Genomic DNA, 22109 nt, shown 5'->3' on the forward strand with positions numbered 1-22109 from the left:
GGATTGCTCTGTTCTGCACCGCGTGTCGCTGGTTAAGCAGGTTCTGCTGCTTGCTACTGTGCGGCTAAAAAAACTCCTTCCTATTAAGTAACTTCTACCAAAGGGCACAGCCTGGCATTGCCCTCGAATAACATTCATCCCTTAGTCAACCTCGCATTTCAAGAGGCACACCTACCTACACCATGAGACACATCAAATATAAATAATCTAAACATCTTTTAAGAAACAAAACATGCGGGACACCCATCATCGGCCCTGAAAACTGTTTGTTAGCCCAACATATGATGAAGGGCAAGAGAGTAATGCCCTGAATCTTCCCAGTACCACTGAGGAAATCCACAAAGCAGTGGAGCTGGAACCCTTTTCAGACTTGGGGTGCTGCCATCAATGTCACATCACTGGAGACATAAGGATTGTGAACAATCCAAGCATCACACAATGAACAAATCTGCAAAAGAGCCATGTCTGTTCAGCAGGAGAGTGTTAAGGGTGTAATATGTAACCAGCGGAGCATTTTGGAACACACAGCCACAAATATATTACTAAAGCATGGTGGGGTAGTGCACTGTCATTTATAAAAAAGCATATTCACCATTGAAAAGGTAATTAAATGTGCACTAAACTTGACATCTTGCCTCCTTTCCTTTCACTTTCCCTGTATCTCTGCAAGTTTGTCACATAGTTCACTTAGCTAAGTTCCTTTCACTTTGCATGTAGAGAAAGACAAGTAAAAAAAAAGTTGAAAGACTAAGTAGCAATTTGTCAGAAAACAGAGCCCGACATTCAACCTCTGTGACAAGATAAAAACAAAATCTAAAGGCAGATCTGTTGCCCATTCACTTTCTGAACTCCAGCATAGTTATTTGAGGGGTAATGCAGCATCCCCACCCCGACGTCCATTGCCTTTGCCACAAAGTATGATGCCACCTTGAGCTGGATATGTTGGCCACCAGTGCGCGTGCGCTCACGCACACACACACACACACACACAACTGCTTCCAATTCAAAAGTCTTCACCTGCATTAGCATGTGCACAATAAATGGAGAGAGGAAAACTTAACTACATTCTGTCATGAGCCTCCTTAAACTCACCAGGAATATGCAATTTCAGAATTTGTAGTTGCCTCTACCTTCTGTTTCCCCAGCCTTGAAACAGCAATAAGAAATGCCACAATGTCCAATGGACATTTCAAAATGTGGTCGTCGGGACCGCCACGAGGACGACAGAATAATTTACTCCGTCAGCCCTCTGGAGGACGGCCTGACAGCCAAATTAGAAATCGGGTCTTATATATCGGGCCAATTAGAAATCGGGTCTTATACTTTTTAATGTGTTGTTGTGTTTGTTAGCTTTTGTTGCTCTGTTATTATCAGTCAATAATCCTGTTTTTAGCTACCCTAACCACAGTATGTCTACGTCTAGTCTTAAGATAACATTTAGTACATGTTTTTTTAACAGAAAAGAAAGTAATGTTGAAGGTTTGACTCTACCAAGCAGACATGAGTTGGATTTCCATGGTTGAGAGCCTAGGGGGGTGTGATGGGGAGTCTTCACTGCTAGGATGAGTCTTAAATAGAGTGAATGCTAATTGTAGTTTAAACCCAATCTGTCCTTTACTTGTAGAGGTGTGCCTACTGCTGAGGAGAAGATGTAGGGAGGGGGGAAGGCAGTGCTACCGTTCAGGTGAAATGCTAACCCTTTGGATCGTGATGGCAGAAGAAGTCATTGGACACTCCATGGACACTCTACAGTAGTGCCGCTGCGCCTAAATTCATGAATGGTGATGGTTGTGGGATTAGTGCTTAGTCTGGGAAGTTTGAGTATGAAAAGCCAAGGGTTGTGGCAAGCTTGTATTTGTGGCAAATCAGTGCCAAACGTGCTTACTTTTTTCTATTGATTTGCCATACTTTCTTTGACTTGGGAACAGCATGTAAAATCCTCAACAAAATTATATTTGTGTGTTAAATTACTCAAAATCAGATATCTTTTTTCATACCATATTGTTCTCTTCTTTTGCAGGCTACCCCTTGAAAGGTCGCCCTCCAAGGGGAAACTCCGGGCCACCTGGGACCCTGCCAAATACCAGCAATGTCTTGTCTGGTCTCAAAACATCAAAAGGCAATACGGCTTCACTGGGGTGTAGGATGCAAGGACCAGATTCTTTACGCCGTCCATTTCGAGTACCAAAAGAAAAACCTAAAACTGTCTGGGAATTACTGAAGGAGAAAAGGATGAAGGACTCAACATCTTCTACAAGTGTGGCACCCTGTGACACAACTGTTGCTGCTGAACCCAAAGTTGTGGCTCCCCAGTTATTGATTGCCGTACAGCCTGAACCCGGATCAAGCCAGCCACAGACTTTGTCATCCTCTAAGAATCAATTTCCTTTTCTCAACACTTCACAGGCTCCATTGTTGCCTTTTCCAGTACCAGCTGCATCTTCTGCAATGCCAACATCAATAAGCCTCTCGGAAAGGCAATCCAAGTGTGAAGATGGCTCTGCTGCATCCCAGGGGATGAGTGCAGGCTCAGATAGCTCTGTGATGCATAATAATGCAGAACACCTGCCAGTTTCAAGCAACAGTTCAGCATCTCACGCAGGTAGCCCTTGTGGGACAACTGTTCAGACCACGGTGGGCAAAAGCTTGATATCCCCGTCTCTGCAACGACAAGCTGCTATGCCATGCCCAGTTCCACGTACAATACCTGCAGAAAAAGAGATTGCTCATGCAGCTACAACTGCTGCAACACCTGGTACTAAAGCTTCAATTTCCACAGCTGGATCTTCAGTTCCGATTTATTCGCAAAAGAGCATCTTGAGCTTGCGGCCTGCAGTTTTACCCTCGCAGGGAAGGACTCAAAATCTACCCAACAAACTGATGCCCTTCACCTTGGTCGTAACGCCACAGGGACTGGTTTCTGTGCCGGTTCACACGGTATTGGGCTTTTCCAGTGCCAGTCAACAGACGGCTTCACCCAAAACAGAATTAAATGTTCCTTCCAGTTGTTTGATGCCATTGGCAGGTATTTCTGGTGACAAGGTATCTACTGAAGGAGAACGTCCATCAGTAACAAGTGCAAACACAAATGTAACAAGCAGCCCAGCTGTGCCAACTTCACAAGTAATTGCACCTTCCATTAAGACAGTCAAAGAAAGGATAGCAAGATTAAAGCGCACCCCGAATATTATTTCTTCAGCATCAGTACAGTCTGACCGGGCGGTCCCTTTGGACTGCCCCAGTACTACTGAATCACTCACATCTGGTGAACTAGGGGCTACTTCCTCCTCTGAGTCAAGTAGACCATCATTCATGACTGTGTTACCTCCAGCAAACAAACCAATGATTATATCAAGTGCAGAACTGCAGTGCTCGCTGAGTTTAATCAGCCTGAGTAAAGGTGGAGTTACTGAGCTTGAGGAGTCGTCCTCCTTCCAGAGTGAAACGCAAAAAAATGTGAAAAAGAGGCCACTCGTGCAAACGTTCTCCGATACCTTTGTCCAATCACCCAAACGCCCTCTGACTGCGGTTACCAGAAAAGAAACAGATATTCCTAAAGCAGAGTGTCCTGTTGTTGCAAGTAGCCTAGCCACATCACCTGCGGCTAGCAGTGGCATTAACCAAATTCAGCCACCTGTAATTATTGCAAGGAGCCAAACCCCTGCCACACCTCTTGTGGTTAGTAAAGATATGAACCGGAGTCGCCCAGCTGTCTCTGTTGCTGTGAGAAGCCCAGCTACACAACCTTTGGTTAGTACAAATGTAACCAAAAATCTACCCCTCATGCCTATTGCTGTGAGAAACCCATTCACACCAGTTTTCATCAGTACTAACATGAACCAAACACGGCTGCCGATATCTTTTGGTGCGAGGAGTGCTATCACACCACCTCACTCCAGGATTGTTAAGAAACCAAACCAAATACCTGTATCTGCTTTTGTAGCAAAGAGTGTACCCACACCATCTGTGGCTACTAGCAGCATGAACCAAATCCAGTCACCTGTTTCTGTTACTGCAAAGAGCCCTTTTCCTGCCTCACCGCTAGTGGCTTCCAATGAAAATAACCAGATCAAACCACCTGCATCTATTGCTGTGACTAATCTGGTCACACCACACATGGCTAGTGAGGATAAGAACAAAAGTCTGCCCCTTGTATCTGTTGCAGTGACGAGCCCAGCTACACAAATTTTCTTTAGTAGTAATAAAAACCCAATTAAGGTACCTGTGTCAATAGCTGAAAGAAGTCCAGCCAGGCTCCCTGTTTCTAGTACTGGTAAGAGCCAAATCCAACCAGCTCTATCTTTTGCTACAAGAGGCTTAGCCACACCTCCTGCCCCTAGTAATGATAAGAGCCAAATCCAGAAATTTGTAACTATTGCTGCAAGGGGCTTAGTAACTCTACCTGCCTCTAGTAAGAATCAGAATCAAATCTGTCCCCCTGTATCTGTTTCTGCAATTTGTGCAACACCTGTCTCCATTAATAACCAGATCCACCCACCTATGTCTCTTGCTTCAAAGAGCTCAGCCTCACCACCTATAGTTAGCAATGGTCTGAGCCATATTCACCCACCAGTATCTATTGCTGACATGAGTGTAGCCACCCCACCTGTCTTTAGTACTGATAAAAAACAAATCCAGCCACCTGTATCTGTTTCTGCAATGACCCCAGCCACACCTCCTGTCTCTACCACAGATAACAGCAAAAACTGTCCACCTGTATCAAGTACTGAGAAAAAAATTCTGGATCTGAGCATAGTTTCCATAGAGGAAGAAGAAAAGGTAAAGAGTTGGCTGAAAGGAGAACATGGCGTTCATGCGCCACCACTGAAAGATGCCCTGCCCTACATGCCACCTTCTACTTGCAACTTGAAGACTTTGTCAGGGCTTTTACAGCAGAAAAAAGTGCTGGAAAAAAGTGCACTCCGTCTTCTGCAATCCAATGAAGAAAATAAGGAAAAGACTACAGATGAACAACTGCAGGCTGTTCGAGAAGTGATTGCTCATAAACTTAAGAATAATCCAGCGTATCTCCTGCTGAAAGCTCGGTTCCTCTCAGCATTTACCGTACCAGCTTTTTTGGCTACACTGCCTCCTCCAAGAATCAGAACAACGGTGCGTTCCACTCACTACACATACAGCGAATCCGATGATGATGCTGAGGACGGTGCAGAGGATGCAACAGATTATGATGAGATGGACTCAGCAGACGATGAGTGTAAGGAAGCAACTTACAAAACAGGCAGTCCTGCAAAACGTTTGGCTAAAATGGAGGTGGACAATACAACTGCAACACTTCCTACAGCTCATTGCGGTGCTCAGTCAGATCAGGTAATGTTGCACAGTTCTTGCACTGTTTAATGTGTAATTCTAAAACAAATTCTGAGTGTTCTCTGAAATCATCATGGATTTTAAGAATAACAGATTCACAATTCCATCTTTGCTTCCATCAGATTGTTTTTTTGGTCTGTATCATTTGGCCCTTCTCCACAACCTACCAGTACTTTCCCTCTCGTCACACACTACTTGATATTTTGACCTCTCTGCTCATATCCAACCTGCACCTGGGGAACAATGTTGATGGTGTGGTCGTGTTAGAATTGGTAGACACAGTTGTATCCTGCTGGAAATAGCAAACAGTGCAACTGCAAATAAAATAAGTGTCATTATTTATGGTTCAGGTGCCTCAGTTTTTCCCATCTGCAGTAGTTGTATCAGCATAGTGCATCCAGGTCAGGCAGAAGGATCTGATCAGTTTTGGCAGTGGTGTAGGCAGAGATTAAATTGGGGTAAGGCATAACTGAGCTTTGGTGATTGCCCAGTGATATTTATCAATGACATCTCCGCCCCCAACCCTTTGAGAAAATCCATATCTCCTTTCGCCAATGGATACATTCTTCCCATGCACAGATGTTCTTTCCAGGCCCTCATTTCAAGAGGCTGTGATGATTGTCTGGTGAGATTTATAAACGATGGATCCACCCAGCCCTTTGACAAAGCTCCATATCTCCTTTCCCCAATGGATAAATTCTTCTCATACACAGAGGCTCTTTCTGGGTCTCTCCGACCTTCTTTAAGAAACCCTGAACTGCTGGTTTACCGGTAATTTTGGAACCACTGTTTTAAAAAATTGTCTGAAGCAACCGCTATTGGTAGATGTTAGTTCCTCATCCAATGGAAGGTGTAGAACATTTAACAGGAGGTAATTAGACCCCCCAACTCTTCTTTTTGTACATATTTCTCCGGGAACTCACAAGTTCATATTATCTGAGTCATAGCTAGAAGATGACCAGGAGGTTGAGAGAAGTGCATGGCACCAGTGAATAACCTTTCCCTGGAGATGACTTGCCCTTTCTGTGATCCCTCTGTTGTTTCTGAAAGGCCTCTGAGAGTGACCTGACCATGATCTGAGTCTGCTTCTGTGACACAGAGTGGAATATTTGTTAAATGAATACCCCTAGTAGGATCAGAGAGCCTCCTTCTTCTAGGAGACACAGGAGATGGCTGCTTCTTCTGGTCATTGCGATGTCTCATCTTGCTACCTGAACATCTATGAGATGTCCCCTTCACGGGTCTGATATATCTAGAAAAAGGCTTCCCCTTTTTTTCTGGTGCCCTTTTCCTTTTCTCTTAGCTCAAAAAGTACAAACTTACTCCACTGTCAATTGGCAATATCCGGTCTGCAATCTTTAATAATAACTAGCCTTATATGAGGTTCTGCTATCGACAAAACAGGTATTAAAGAAAACCCGCCTAATAAAGTGCTGAGTAATGGTGCCTTATAAACGTAGTCCCAGGGAGTGTTTTTCTTTTTTTTTTTAAGTGAAAGTGAGATACGTGGGAGGGGTGCCTTTGGTGAGATAGGCCTCACATGCATGAGTAAGTATCCGGACAAGGGTCGAGAACGAAGAAGGTAATGCGCCATTGCAGAGGTATTTTTGCATTACACCTGCAGAAATGGCTTCTCGAGAATATAAATGTGAATTCACAGTAGTCTTTCAGGTGTACTCTGGAACACCTATAACTGCTACTGCCGCTCTGCAGCAGTACTCTTAGAAACATAGGTGAATGTCAGAAGTGTGAAAATCTACACTCCTGCATAGGTGTGAACTTGGGAAAGGGGATGCACAAATTCCCTCATGGCTGGGCCCAGGTGCTGGAGAATTTGCTGAACTTTTCTGCTTCCGTTGCCCCTGTTCAGGACTGCGCCTAGAAGGCCATGCAGCTTTGAGGTACTGGATAGGTAAATTTGCTCAGCTGTTGTTGCAGTCCTTGGTAGTCAACGACCTTCCTGGTATTGTAGCTGCTACACTGTTCCTATATGTCACCTGTTCTGGTGTTTGATGCTAGTGAACCGCAGTCTCCCCAAGCATGTATTGCTGGTTTTAGAACAACTTCATGCCTAGGAGGTCATATAAGGGGGAAGGATGACACTGTCATAGGTACCCACTGTGCTTTCAAAAGAATCTGCTGAGGCCAGGTAGCATACTTTACAGATGAGACTGTAGACACAAACCCGAACAACAGCTCCATTCCATCAACTGAAGAATAGATTGTTTTCCCCATTTTGTCACTTCTCCATTTTTTTGCATGTTTAGGAACCTCTCGCTGAAGCAAGCTGCAGCCATGCAGCTCCCGAGGACTCTGCGATCATGGTGCAAAGCACCAACGTGCAGACAAGGAGAAGTCTTCGTCTAAGAAAACACCTGTAAGAAAGTGGGAAATGGGTAAGTCAGCTTGCGAAGAAATGTGCAGTTGTTGATGGCTGTCACGTGCACTGTATTAAAGAATGGCTAAGGCGTGCACTGTTTTGAGTTGGTTCTTGCAAAGTGCCGCATGGAGTGCACCCACCAACATATGGTGTTTACCTCACAAGGTAATTAGAAATAATCACCATTGTATAGAATTTTAGATTCTTTATACCTTGAAACTTACAAGCAAATAGCCATGACTGTGTAACATTGCATATTTTATTGTTTAATAAACAGTGGTTTCCAAGCACATAACTTATGCAGATTATGACATACCCATTATTTACATCGCATAATTCCTGCAAACAATAGATTATGTCCAATTGATGGGTTATTCTAAACCTGTGAGACCTTTGCTTGGGGTCTTAAGGCAGTCAAAGGCTCTTGGGCCTTATCCTATTTTATTAAGGTGGTTTACCACCAGAGTCCCAGTTGCACACTACTGTAACACTCTAAATTGAATGGCTAAGAGACTCCCTTATGGTAGCCAGGGTGAAAAGTAAATGATTGCACAAGGCAGTAGGATTGTTCCATCTATGCACCCGAGATCTGGAACCATATCCCCATATACCTCAAGACCGCCCCAGCGCTGCTCAGTTTAGGAAAAGAGTTGAAGATGCACCTCTTTAAAGAGCATTACATCACAATGCATTACTTGTCCACAAAACTTGTCAAATTACTTGTTGACTTATCGCTTGTCTTTGACCTGTACAACTCTCCTCTGGCTTTTGGCTGGGTTTGTGCTGAAGAAATACCACATACATGAATACTCAAGATATAAAAATGCTTTAGGAACGCAAGCTAAGAAACTCAGAGTGCAGTAGAACACAGCAGATAACACTTAACTTGAGTAACCAATCAGTGCTTTACTTTACAAAGTGAAAATTATATTATTGAGAGGTTAGCAGGTCGATACACTTCAAAAGAGGAAAAGAAACCAGAAGATCCTAGCGCCTTTTGGGTCAGAGATCCAGCTCTAAATTGTTTTATTATATCTTTCTAGTTCCAGACGTTTGAAATCTTCTTAATATTTAGTAATGTGGCGATTTTAGCCTATAGCATGCTTTGGGTATACTTTGTATTGTTCAAACACACTTAGATCCCTTCTAAAAAAAGATGAGCTTCGGTCACAGAATTCGGTAAATGATACTATTGATCAGGCTTTACTTTGATCTAGACATTGGTAGCTCTCGGTTACAGAAGGTTTTTAAATGGACTTTCCCAAAATCGCCCCACCCAAATAAAATGTGGAGCCTCACTGTCATGTAATCTTTCTCGTAGGTCGAGATGGGCAGATGGTTGGCTGAGGGGGTGGTGATTTAGGGAGGGGGGTCACCTGCCAAGTTCCTGGAGGTCAGGGAGCAATTGATGGCCCAACTTGTCCCTTATGTCATTTTTGAGACAGTGGCAAAATTGTGGGCTACTTCCCATTGTTTGTTCCAAATGTGCCATTTTTGGGGGCAGTGTTCTGTACTTTAGAATCTATAGGCCATGGTACAGTTCTTCAAGTTGTGGGGCATCTGCAGGGAATGGGGGTACCTAATGTAAGTCACAGTGGCACTAATAGCCATTGGGTTGTAGTCCAAATTAAAAAGAGTGTGACCATGACTGGTGACATCTTTGGAACAGTAAGGGCTACAATGATGGTTCTGGTTACAGATTCAGAAAGAGCTCCTCCACCTTATGTGATTTATGGGATGAACTTTCATATTGAGGATGAAAATTAGCTCTCTCCTGATCCTAAAAGAGTGATGGAGGAGCGACGTACAGACACTATAGCGTATGGGTAGACTGAGTATGATGGGATGATATAGGCTTACCCATTCCAACCTGCAAAGGTGATGGAACAACTCCTCGTCTCGCTGTTCCTGTGCAGCTGGCTGGGCAAGCTTGTGGGCAGTCTTGAGCTATCCTCATGACAGTGTTTCCAGTCAGCTGAGCCTTGGGCATTCTTTCCTTGCAATCATTCCCCATGACCATAGCAGTCCAAACCTTGTGCATGTAGATGGATATTCTGTCCTCAACTCAAGCAGGAAGGTGTAGAGACTCCAAACATAGTCCTTGCCTTTCTTCCTATACTGATAAGAATCCTCCTCACTGCTTGGTCCAAGGGGGTAATTTGCAGGTTTTGTGGCCTTCTGTCTACAATGAGACCAGTCAGGCTAGTGCAGGACAGATATGTAGTGGCCTCATGCATGAAAGTGTAGTGACCTCCATAGGCAGCACGTTTTTGTAGAAACATGTTGACTATCTGGCAAGATAGTCATAATAATCCTGCAGTTTCTAATATTGTGAAAGTGGAAGTATCCATTTTTTATATCTACCACAACACAGATTTAATTCACCCACCTTAAAAAAAGAAACTCTTAGTACAGCAGATCTAGTCAGGGGACCTACGAGCCTGAACAAGGTCCATCTTGACCTTGCATCCAAGATGAAGAACAACCTGTGAGGTATTGCATGCTTTCCAGATCAATGGAAAAGACAACTGGACCTGTCTCAATCGTTTAACATTGGCATTAGTCCATACACATCCTCCCTAAACACGGTATGTAGAATCTGTAGTGTGATTACTAATGTAGGAGTACCTTGACCCTGGAGAGAGGAAACGTCCACCTCCGACATGGCCAGCATGTTTGGGGAATGTGCCTCTTGGAATCTGTTTTTCATGGGATGCTGTGAACCTGATAAGCACAATTCCACTGCTATTCGAAGACAAGAGTCCCCCCTTGTGGGGCTTTTTTAAACTGGGATAGTAGTGAAGAGATCATAATGTACTAATGGCTCTCCGCTGTATCCTGTTTCAAGAGCACCAATTTCTGGTACATTTCAGAGTAGAACATAAATGCATAAGTTGTCTGGTAGCAGAGAACGTAATAAATTGAAGATTACATTTTCTTTCTCAAAGACACTCACAACTTGTCTCTCAGTGTTTTCCACCTCATGACTAAGGGGTCCCAGAACAAGGGAAGTGACTGTATCATTGGTATCAATAGGCATCTCCGCCTCTGAGAACATGCCTGGTAAAAATACTTCTTGACTAGCCTGAAAAGCGTTCATCCTGTTACAAAGTCCAGGATCTCAACAGAAGGGGGATCAACAGAAGATTGTTTCTCTGCAACATTGCATGAATTACAGCACAGAAAACACAAGAAGGAAAATTGCAATTGAGACCCATCTTCCTTATTTCTGTTCTCTCATCCTGGGAGCCCAAGGGTAATGCTCTTTCCAAAAAGGGCACTTGACAATGGCGACAGAACTGGGGAGTCATTGTTTAGTTGCCCTGCTCTGCTATTAGAGAGGCCTAAATGCGGGCCCCTGTTCAGCAGTGGCAACGGGAAATAGTTACTCTTTGTAGTTAGAATGATTGAGCAAGAGGAGAGGTGCAGGGCAAAACTTTGATAGTTGCAACAAGCTTATCCCGTCTGAAAGCACATCTGAGGGACTTGTCTTTAGGGGTGAAGGCTTCTACAGTCTTCCTTAACGAATAACGCATCATAACTAAACCAGATGGATAACACAACATCCATTCTATCTATCGCTCATCGCCCCGCCCTCCAAATGTACTGTCCTGAACTCACTGAAGGCCAGCTCCCATGAAGAATACATTCTACTATTATCTGTCATCAGGTCTCTTCAAGGAGATATCCCCATAACCCTCCCTACCCTCGTCAACTAATCCCTCAGCCAAAAAACTTTCCCAGATGTCCTTAAGACAGGACAGATCTGCCTTCTGCTGACCCTTCACCTAGATGATCTTGCCAACATGTGTTCCATCAGCTACCTATCCTTCACTGAAAAGAACATTGAAAAGGCAGTTGCCACCTATTTCTAAGAGCAAATCACATGAACAGACTTCTATAGGGGGACTAGTCTGGTTTCAGACCAAGCTTTATTACAAAGAAAGCTGCTGTTAAAGTAGTTGACCTCTCCATCCTTATCAAGAACAAAAACAACCTTTACCTCCTGATCCTGCTTGACCTTTCTTTAGCTTTTGACACAGTCAAGCATTCAGTCCTGATACATACCATGGAAACACATTTGGGATTCTTTGGTACAGTTCGGCAATATTTCATCTTCTTCATCACAAATAGCCTCCAACTGCAAGATGCCAGAATCAGCATGTCTCTAGTGCAGTACCTCTTAGATCCATTTTCCCTTATCATCTTCACCCTCCACTTAGAACCCCTCAGATACCTACACACTGACAACACAGATCTATCGATATGCCAATGAGGTTGATCTGCATTTCAAAGTCTACTCAACCAATAACATTTATCAACTTAAAACCTGCTTTCAGATACTCCCAAACTGGATGTCAAGTACATTCCGAAAAGCACAACGTGACAAAATCCACAATCCCCTTGTTTGTCAACTGCTCAAAACAACCACAGATTGAAGCATTGTATCCAGCATGAACCTAGATAGCTTTACACTCTAGCTGAGAGACAATGTCAGTCACTTGTATTCACCTTTGACACAGACTTTACTTTAAAAACACACGTCACCAAGAAAACCATCAATGCATGGTATCCAGTATCCTCTCTCACCAAGATGGAGGCAACATCCTGCTTAACAACCGCAATGGCGAGACTATGGTAGCCATGACAAGCACATCTCATCAACTGGTTGAAGAAGACTGAATCCCATCTTCCCATGCTGAATGCTTACATTCTCCCCCCGTCCCTAAACCAGGCCCATATCATCTGCAAGACCAGTCACATCATCTTCAAGGCCATCAGAAATGATACCCACGAGGACCTGAACAAGAAACTGACTTCTAAAGGTGAACAAGGCAGACCAAGTTCCAGGATATCACCAGGCTGGAGATAATGAAGTACATGAAAGAAAAAGACAGAGACAAGCATTTCACCTAAAGGGCCTGATTTAGAGTTTGGCAGGCGGGTTACTCAATCACAAACGTGACGGATGTCTGGTCCGCTGTATTACGATCCCCATAGGCCATAATGGGATTGTAATACAGAGGACCGGATATCCGTAACGTTTGTGACGGATTAACCCCCTCTGCCAGACTCAAAATCAGGCCCTTAGACTCTAGAACCTGGCACAACAGTGTCATCAACATCAAAACTGGTTCAATACTTCTTCAGTTCAGAAAGGAATTGAGACTCATCACTTCTAGGACAATTACCACCCTAACAATAGGAATCTACTTATTACTGCCTCTGTGCAATGATTCTTACTCAGACCCTTGGTTGTTCTCACCCTCAGTCCAGTGCTTTGTTGCCTCTCAGGTAGGTTTGTGGTATACAACTACTGTGACATGCCTGAATGCATCACTCAGACCTGAAACTGGTGTCGGGATACGGGTGTTCATACACAGTGCAGTCCGACTGGTAGCAGCCTTGAGCTGAGTTTCCCATTGGTCTAATACTGGCTGCATTATCATAGGGTTCCAGTGGTTCCGAAAAATATTAAGGACCTAAGTCCGAGTTGAGTGGTAATGTAAAACCGGATTTTTACAGGAAGTGCAAAATCTAAAGGAGAGTTCCCTGGTGCAAATTAAGCCACCACACTATGCCAGTGGTGCAGAAAACTCCACCAGTTAACGCTTATCCAGACTTAGGGGTCTCATTTAGAGTTTGGTGAACGGTTTACTCCACCACAAACGTGACGGATATCCGGTCCACGTATTACGATTTCTGTAGGATAAAATGGAATTGTAACACGGCCGACGGGATCTCGTTCACGTTTGTGACGGATTAAACCCATCTGCCAAACTCCAAATCAGGCCATTAGCACTTCCTCCAGAATTTGGAGGATTTTACATTACCACCCATCTTTATACCTGAACCTATGGCCTGGCCAACAGCGGGCAGGGAGACACATTTTGACAATTATTTTAAGTTTCGCTGAGAGATCGGATCATTTCGAGCAACACCAATTGACAACATGCACTTTTTTTTTTACAGGTGTCGCTGGTCAGACATCTTCCTGCCTGGTTGTTGACCTAAGGCAAGCACTTTCATGAAGCACTGGTTTTTCGCACTGGTGCAAAGATGATGCCAGAGGTCCTTGCAGAAGTGCATTCCAGAGGGTTGAGAAGAAAGTTGAGATCCACTCGCTCCCTTCATTGTCGCTTGAGAGTTTTACTCTAGTAGCTAGGATGGAGAAGCATCGCCTCCACAGTGAGGTCTCTGCCCGTTAGCATCCAGTTCTCCAATCCTACTTGTGCTACACGAGACACCGCCTGAGACGCCGTGGCAAAGAACTCTGGAGAGAAACAAGAAGTTCCATTAATTTATTATCATGCTTAAAAATATTATTTATATTGGTCGTGTGACACTGTGTGTTGTTGAAATCTATCAAATTCGTGCTTGTCTCTGTTTTCTACACTGTTCCTCTAATTTCTGTGTTCAACTACCTGTGGAAACTTTTGTACAGAAATGAGTAAACTGATGCCTAGATTATATATGTTATATTTTCTCATTAAAATATACTGCTTTTCATATGTTCGTATGTGTTGTGATATTTTCACGCAGTTATGGTGGGATAGGGTTCGGGTTTCTGGGGCTTACAATGTGGACAATGCCAGCCGCCACTTCTTGAGGACATGGAAACAAACCGAGTGCCTGTAAAGGTTGTACAAAAACCTTGTCCGTTTGTCCTGCATCCTGACCAGCTTTGCATCCAGACATTCATAACATCATGGAAGTGCTATGTCTTTCTGACTGGTCCCCACGAAACTCAAGCATCTGACATCTTACCCGTAAGAGTCTCCATGTACATTGTATCTTGGAGTTGCATCGCACACAGCTGCAGCTCCTGTCATCTTGTAGTCCTTTTAAGTAAGATTTGTCGGTTGTCCCCTGTTTACGAAGTTGCTGTGAGCAGGGTCCAGAGACATGCCCCGCCTGTGCTGTTGCAAGCTTGGAGCCGTGGTTTGAGTGTGATAGTGTCCAAAGGAGGTTGAGTTAAAAAGCAGAGGTTGCATTTTGCTAAATGGAAGAGTTTGCCGCCCTTCATGGACAGAGTTGTGCACAGCTTTGATTGTGTTGTGGTGACTTTGGTGCTGTGGTGTAAGAGTAATGCTCTTCAAGGGAGGTGATGGAGCAGATGTTGTAGTATTCTGCATGGGTGCAGCTGGCCCTGGATGGGAAGACTTTGGTAGTGTGTTTGACGGCCAGAGTTGTGCTCTGATCGTGTTGTGATCAGCCTGGTGCTGTGACATAGGAGTGGTGTTGTTCAAAGGGGGTGATGGAGCAGCTGTTAGACATTATGCATGGTTTCCGCTGTTGTACATGGGAAAACTTTGGTAGTGCGCACAAGGACAAGAGTTGTGGTGTGATTGTGTTGTGGTGACCTTTGTGCTGCAGCTTAAGGCCAGTGCCACCCAAATCAGGTGATCAAGGAGAAACTATGGGCCTGATTACAACTTTTGAGGAGGGTGTTAATCCGTCCCAAATGTGACGGATGTCCTGCCCAGCGTATTACGAGTTCCAGAGGATATAATGGGCTCGTAATACGGCGGGTAGTATATCCGTCACATTTGGGACGGATTAACACCCTCCTCCAAAGTTGTAATCAGGCCCTATGTCTGGTGACGCAAGCAGGTTACAATGAAAAAGTTTGCGTTAATAAACTAAAGCATCATCTCACCCAATTATTTGGGAGAGCTGTTTATTTATTTGCTGTTTTTTATACAAATACTACTACAGTCCCAAACTGCCCAAAGAACCAGCCTCCGAGGCCGTACTAACGTCATACGGCCTTATAATTAAAAGTGTGCTTACAGAACCACACGATCAACAAGTAGCAAATAGTGTTGTAATGAAATAAAAAAGCAAAAGAAACTGAAAAGCCTTCCATAAAATACACATCCAGAAATCTAGTGAGGCCTGAAGATAGGCCATAACAACAAATAAAAAAATAGATACCGTCCCAAACTGGTGGTGAAACAAGAACATTTTTAGCTCCATTTTAAAAGTTACAATAGTAGTATTGTACTGTACTGAGATAAACATTTTGAACATTTTAGCTGCTGGCTTTAGGTGCATTAGCTTACGTGTTTAAAATATATTAAATTGATTCAGCATAAAAAATAAAATACATCATTTATGTTCGGCTAATGACCTGCATGGAGGCGAATGAGGTGGCTCATATTTAGAATAAGCGTATATTAAGTTTCCTGTGTCACTGTGTAAATTTCCTGTACTCTAACGCCCTGTGGCCCAAATGGACGCCCTGTGGCCCAAGTAGATGCCCTGTTACCCAAGTAGACGCCCTTTGGCCCAAGTAGACACCCTGTTGCTCAAGCAGAGGTCTACCAGAGTCAGAAGCTGCAGGGTCGGACAGCAAGGCGCCTCATGGACCAAAAAGAGATGACGAGTTAGGACGGAGGTAAACACATCGACGGGAGGGTGGGGAGGCATCGAGTATAAGAGACAGAGGAATATCAGGAGACGACCAGTTCACTATTGCACTATTTGGGTGTGAGTCTCATGCACCAAACCGCACTTTCACTCGCCAGGCGATAGTCTTACATGATGGTCACACACAGTACGAGTCTTACGCCTTGGAGCATAGTCTCACTAGGTGTTAGTTTCACTTCTTAGATCGTCATGTCACTCCTAGAGTACAAGCCATATGGAGCACAGCCTTACTCATTAGATGTATGTCTCACGTCTTAGACCATCATGTCACGCACAGAGTGTGAGTTTTAATGCCTTCGAGCATGGGTGTTAAGCCACCATGTTGCTCTCAGGGTATGAGTCTTATGACTTGAAGTATAGTCTCACTCTCTGGGTGCTGGTCTCACTTGTTGGGCCCTTATGTTCCTCACAGAGTGCAAGTCTTAAGCCTTTGAAGACAGTCTAAGTCAATGGCAGTCAGCCTCACTTCTTGGATCATCATGTCTGTCACAGAGTATGAGCACTGACGTCTAGGTTGGAGATCACTCTTTTCTCTAATTTTGTATGCTTTTGCTCCTTTTTGTTTGGGCTAGGTTATTAGTGGTAATTGTGGTAATTTATTAGTGGTAATTGTGACTTCACTTATTTTAAATTCTGTATGGGTTTGATTCTGTTTACTGGGCTCTTTGGGCGTAGCTTGGTCAGTAAGATTGGGGGATGGCGTGAGCTTCAGATTTCCTACCAATCACGCTGGCACATAATGCTGAAGTACATTATACAACACGCATGGTGCACATGAGGGGTTTAGGGGCAGAAAGGTAGAGGAATACAGATTAGTAGGGGCACTAGGTTAGAGAAAGCACATTATTTTGTGAAATTACCAACATTTTTTAAATATTCCCAAACAGAAGGCGAGTGTGTGTGCATTTTTGTTTGTGTGTGTAAAATTCCAGGTGAAATCTGACAGACACCTCACCATACCAGACTAAAAGCCCCTGTACCCAACTGTTCATCATAAGATACATTTGTTGGTGAGATGTAACACACCACACTGTCACAGTCTGAACGATGCTTCTCACCTTTGACTGAAGGATTTGAAAGAGCACCGGGTCATTTGCTGGTTCTGGAAAGACCAAGATAGGGGTAACCCTTTCTAGTAGCCACGATGCTGCTTGACAGGAAAACGCTTAAGCAGACCGTGCCCTCCAGAAGGAGTCCCAGAGGAAAAAAATACAAAAATGGGAAAAACCTCAAAAACAGGAACTCCTGAAAAAGAGGAATAAAACAGGAAATAAAACAGGAAAAAAGTGGAAAAAATCACCAGCAGAGCAACAGGAACTGGAAAAAACACGACGAACAGGAGTGAAGATCACCACCGAAAGGAAGTGTTTGCAACGCAAAGCAGATCAGCACTGAGTGACTTATACAGGGAGTGCAGAATTATTAGGCAAATGAGTATTTTGACCACATCATCCTCTTTATGCATGTTGTCTTACTCCAAGCTGTATAGGCTCGAAAGCCTACTACCAATTAAGCATATTAGGTGATGTGCATCTCTGTAATGAGAAGGGGTGTGGTCTAATGACATCAACACCCTATATCAGGTGTGCATAATTATTAGGCAACTTCCTTTCCTTTGGCAAAATGGGTCAAAAGAAGGACTTGACAGGCTCCGAAAAGTCAAAAATAGTGAGATATCTTGCAGAGGGATGCAGCACTCTTAAAATTGCAAAGCTTCTGAAGCGTGATCATCGAACAATCAAGCGTTTCATTCAAAATAGTCAACAGGGTCGCAAGAAGCGTGTGGAAAAACCAAGGCGCAAAATAACTGCCCATGAACTGAGAAAAGTCAAGCGTGCAGCTGCCACGATGCCACTTGCCACCAGTTTGGCCATATTTCAGAGCTGCAACATCACTGGAGTGCCCAAAAGCACAATGTGTGCAATACTCAGAGACATGGCCAAGGTAAGAAAGGCTGAAAGACGACCACCACTGAACAAGACACACAAGCTGAAACGTCAAGACTGGGCCAATAAATATCTCAAGACTGATTTTTCTAAGGTTTTATGGACTGATGAAATGAGAGTGAGTCTTGATGGGCCAGATGGATGGGCCCGTGGCTGGATTGGTAAAGGGCAGAGAGCTCCAGTCCGACTCATACGCCAGCAAGGTGGAAGTGGAGTACTGGTTTGGGCTGGTATCATCAAAGATGAGCTTGTGGGGCCTTTTCGGGTTGAGGATGGAGTCAAGCTCAACTCCCAGTCCTACTGCCAGTTCCTGGAAGACACCTTCTTCAAGCAGTGGTACAGGAAGAAGTCTGCATCCTTCAAGAAAAACATGATTTTCATGCAGGACAATGCTCCATCACACACGTCAAAGTACTCCACAGCGTGGCTGGCAAAAAAGGGTATAAAAGAAGGTAATCTAATGACATGGCCTCCTTGTTCACCTAATCTGAACCCCATTGAGAACCTGTGGTCCATCATCAAATGTGAGATTTACAAGGAGGGAAAACAGTACACCTCTCTGAACAGTGTCTGGGAGGCTGTGGTTGCTGCTGCACGCAATGTTGATGGTGAACAGATCAAAACACTGACAGAATCCATGGATGGCAGGCTTTTGAGTGTCCTTGCAAAGAAAGGTGGCTATATTGGTCACTGATTTGTTTTTGTTTTGTTTTTGAATGTCAGAAATGTATATTTGTGAATGTTGAGATGTTATATTGGTTTCACTGGTAATAATAAATAATTGAAATGGGTATATATATTTTTTTTGTTAAGTTGCCTAATAATTATGCACAGTAATAGTCACCTGCACACACAGATATCCCCCTAACATAGCTAAAACTAAAAACAAACTAAAGACTACTTCCAAAAATATTCAGCTTTGATATTAATGAGTTTTTTGGGTTCATTGAGAACATGGTTGTTGTTCAATAATAAAATTAATCCTCAAAAATACAACTTGCCTAATAATTCTGCACTCCCTGTATACTGGAGGACAGGAAGTGACAACACAGGAAAGCGAAACAACACCATCTTGGATTGGGAAAGGCCCATAGAAGAGAATAGGAAAAAGGTAGAAGTATAAATAAAAAAGGCTTGCTGAGAAAAGTAACAGAAAGAAGACAACATGGAGACCAGCAAAAAGGCATCAGGGAAACCAAAAAAAAGACGAAGTGCACATAAAACAGAAAAAAGAAAGAAAAAGAAAAGGAGCCCACCACCGACAAGCAAAAGAAAAGTAATAAAAAGAGGTAAGTACGACACAACTTGGGACACGAAATGTGCTTCCCGAAACGCGCCGTTAATGAGGTGCAAAAAACATGGAGGACGGCGCTCTGATAATCAGAGACGCCGTCCTACTGCAGTCGGAGAAAGAGACGCCGTGGTTAAGCGCAGCGTCACACACACCCTCTTGAAGCTACGCCCCTGCTGAGTTTGTAGCCTCAGCTGGTGTCTGCCCCACCAGTTCTTGACATTTTTTCCTTCCCTTGTTGCTCCTCCATTCCCTGCTCTCCTGCCTCCAACGACTACTAATGGAGACCACTGCGCATCTCCAGTGAGTAGCCCGTGACCTCTGATTACTGTGTGGCTCTCCCCATACCTCTGACAGCACCAGGAGGCTGTGACTTCGATCGCAGGCACCTCTGCCCCTGGTTCATCCCGCTGCCAACAGGTCCGATGGGGCCTGGTACTGACTTCTAGATTGGAGATCGCTCCTTGTTCTAATTTTGTTTACTTTTGCTCCTTTTCATTTGGGCTTAGTTATTAGTGTTAATTGTGGTGATGTATTAGTGGTAATTGGACTTCACTTATTTTTAATTTTATCTGGGTCTGATTGTGTTAACTGGGCTCATAGCCTGAGCTGGTGTTTGCCTCGCCCGTTCCCGCCATTTTTTCCCACCATTATTGCTGCTATGCTCCCCACCCTCCCGCCTCCCTCACAGCCCCTCCCACCTCCCAGGATTACTTATGGAGACTACTACGCGGCATTGCCACTGGCCCACTGCTGGCGCGCCAAAGGCAAGCCCATCTGCACCTGTCTGCCACTGGACCGTGCCCAGCACCAGGACCCCTGGTTCTCCCTCCTCCCTCCGCTACACCGACGAAGACCTTACAGCCATGGACACCTCAACAACACCTACCTCACTGCCTCCCTGAGATCAACCAAAGGACCCTTCACCTGTCAACACTGCCGCCTCTCCTTCCTTACTGCAATGCCCATCCCCGTAAGACCCAGACCCGCTCCCACCAAGAAGACCAAGGACAACCCAGAAACACTCCAATGCATCATGCTTAATGCCCGCTCCCTCTGCGAACATGCTGCAGAACTCTGGGACACCATCACCACCCTCTCCCCTGATGTCTCCTTCGTCACCAAGGCATGGCTTAACCCACACTCAAATCTCGACATCGCCACTGCCATCCCAGAGAGCTACAAGATGATGCACTGAGACTGCACCAACAAACACGGCGGATGCATCACCGTCATCTTCAAGGAAACCTTATGATGCACCGTCAGCAACAACTACCCTACACCTCGGCTGACCCCATTCACCTCAAAAATTGCTGCCCGATCTCACTGCTCCCCTGCCAAAGTATTCCAGAAAGCAATCAACCTTCAGTTCACCTATTACCTCAAACAAAACCACCTACTCGACGCTTCTCAATCAGGATTCCACACCAACCACAACACCGAAACCGTTCTGACTGCTGCCACCAACGACATTAGAACTTGCCTCGACTGGGGAGAAATTTTAGCCTTGATCCTTCTCGACCTCTCCGCTACATTCAACACTATCTCCCACCACACCCTCATCGACAGATTCCGCAACACTGGCATACATCAGAATGTCCTGAAATAGATTGCCTCCTTCCTGACGGGACACCCACAGAGCACCCGATTACTTCCCTTCACCTCTGAGCCTAAGGACGTCATTTGCTGTATACCCCCTAGGATCATCCCTCATCCCCAACCTCTTCAACATCTACATGACCACCCTTGCTAGCATTGTCAGATCCCACGGTCTCAGTATAATCTCCTATGCAGATGTCACCCAACTAATCCCCTCGCTCATCGAGGAGCCCACGAGCACCAAAACCAACTTCAGCAATGCCATGACCAAAGTAGCCAATGAATGAGCGACACCTGTCTCAAACTGAACTCAGACAAAACAGAAGTCCTAGTCTTTGGAAAGAACACCTCCATATGGGACCACAGCTGGTGCCTGGCAAAACTTGGATCCACACCCACACTAACAGACCACACACTCATCCTGGGCATCGTCCTTGACAGACAACTGACCATGAAATGACAAATCAACTCAGTCGCCTTCTCCTGCTTCCACACCCTCTGCATGCTCGTCAGAGGGAGCCCAATCAACATTAGAAAGACGGGTCGTGCAGGTCCTCATCAGCAGCTGCTTCGACTACGGCAACACTCTCTACACCAGAATCTGTACCTATCTCTTCAGAAGACTCCAGACCATACAGAACACAGCAGCCAGAGTCATCTTGGGCCTCCCCAGACAGACCCCCATCTCCCCCCGCCTCAGAGACGTCTGATGGCTCTCCAGCCAGAAAATATGCCAGTTCAGGATTCTCACACTCACTTACAAAGCTCTACACAACCAAGGACCTTCTTACCTCAACCATTGACTGAAATTTCACTTGCCCGACAGACACCTGCGCTCCACCTCTCTCTCCCTTGCATACACCCCCTACATCTGTCGCAGCCGCAGTGGGGGCAGCTCCTTTTCCTACTTTGCCGCCAAATCCTGGAACAGCCTGCCCCTCCACCTGCAAACAGAGCCCACCTTAAAGGACTTCAGGAAGAAACTCAAGACCTGGCTTTTGGACGAAGACACAGCACCCTCAGCGCCCAGATAACCCAACGGGTGACAGAACCATGCTTTACAAAACTGATTGATTGAGTCTTACACCTTGGAGCATAGTCTGATTCACGGTGCGTTAGTCTTTCTTCTTGG

The 22109-nt window shown here is 44.7% G+C and overlaps 1 protein-coding gene across 2 annotated transcripts in view; it reads left to right on the forward strand.

The window, feature by feature from the left end:
* Positions 1-14220, forward strand: part of SNAPC4 (small nuclear RNA activating complex polypeptide 4) — a 178444-nt gene extending 164224 nt beyond the window's left edge. The window contains exons 22-24 of one of the 2 annotated variants that reach the window (XM_069241609.1): positions 2021-5328; positions 7596-7724; positions 13682-14220. In XM_069241609.1, coding sequence (XP_069097710.1) covers positions 2021-5328; positions 7596-7709 — 3422 coding nt within the window. In that variant the 3' untranslated portion in view covers positions 7710-7724; positions 13682-14220. The remainder of the gene's footprint in view (positions 1-2020; positions 5329-7595; positions 7725-13681) is intronic. The other variant, XM_069241608.1, reaches the window with a different exon arrangement.
* The last annotated feature ends 7889 nt before the right edge of the window (positions 14221-22109 follow it).

The sequence above is a fragment of the Pleurodeles waltl genome, chromosome 6, assembly GCF_031143425.1.
Source record: "Pleurodeles waltl isolate 20211129_DDA chromosome 6, aPleWal1.hap1.20221129, whole genome shotgun sequence".
In the NCBI taxonomy this organism is placed as follows: Eukaryota; Metazoa; Chordata; class Amphibia; order Caudata; family Salamandridae; genus Pleurodeles; species Pleurodeles waltl.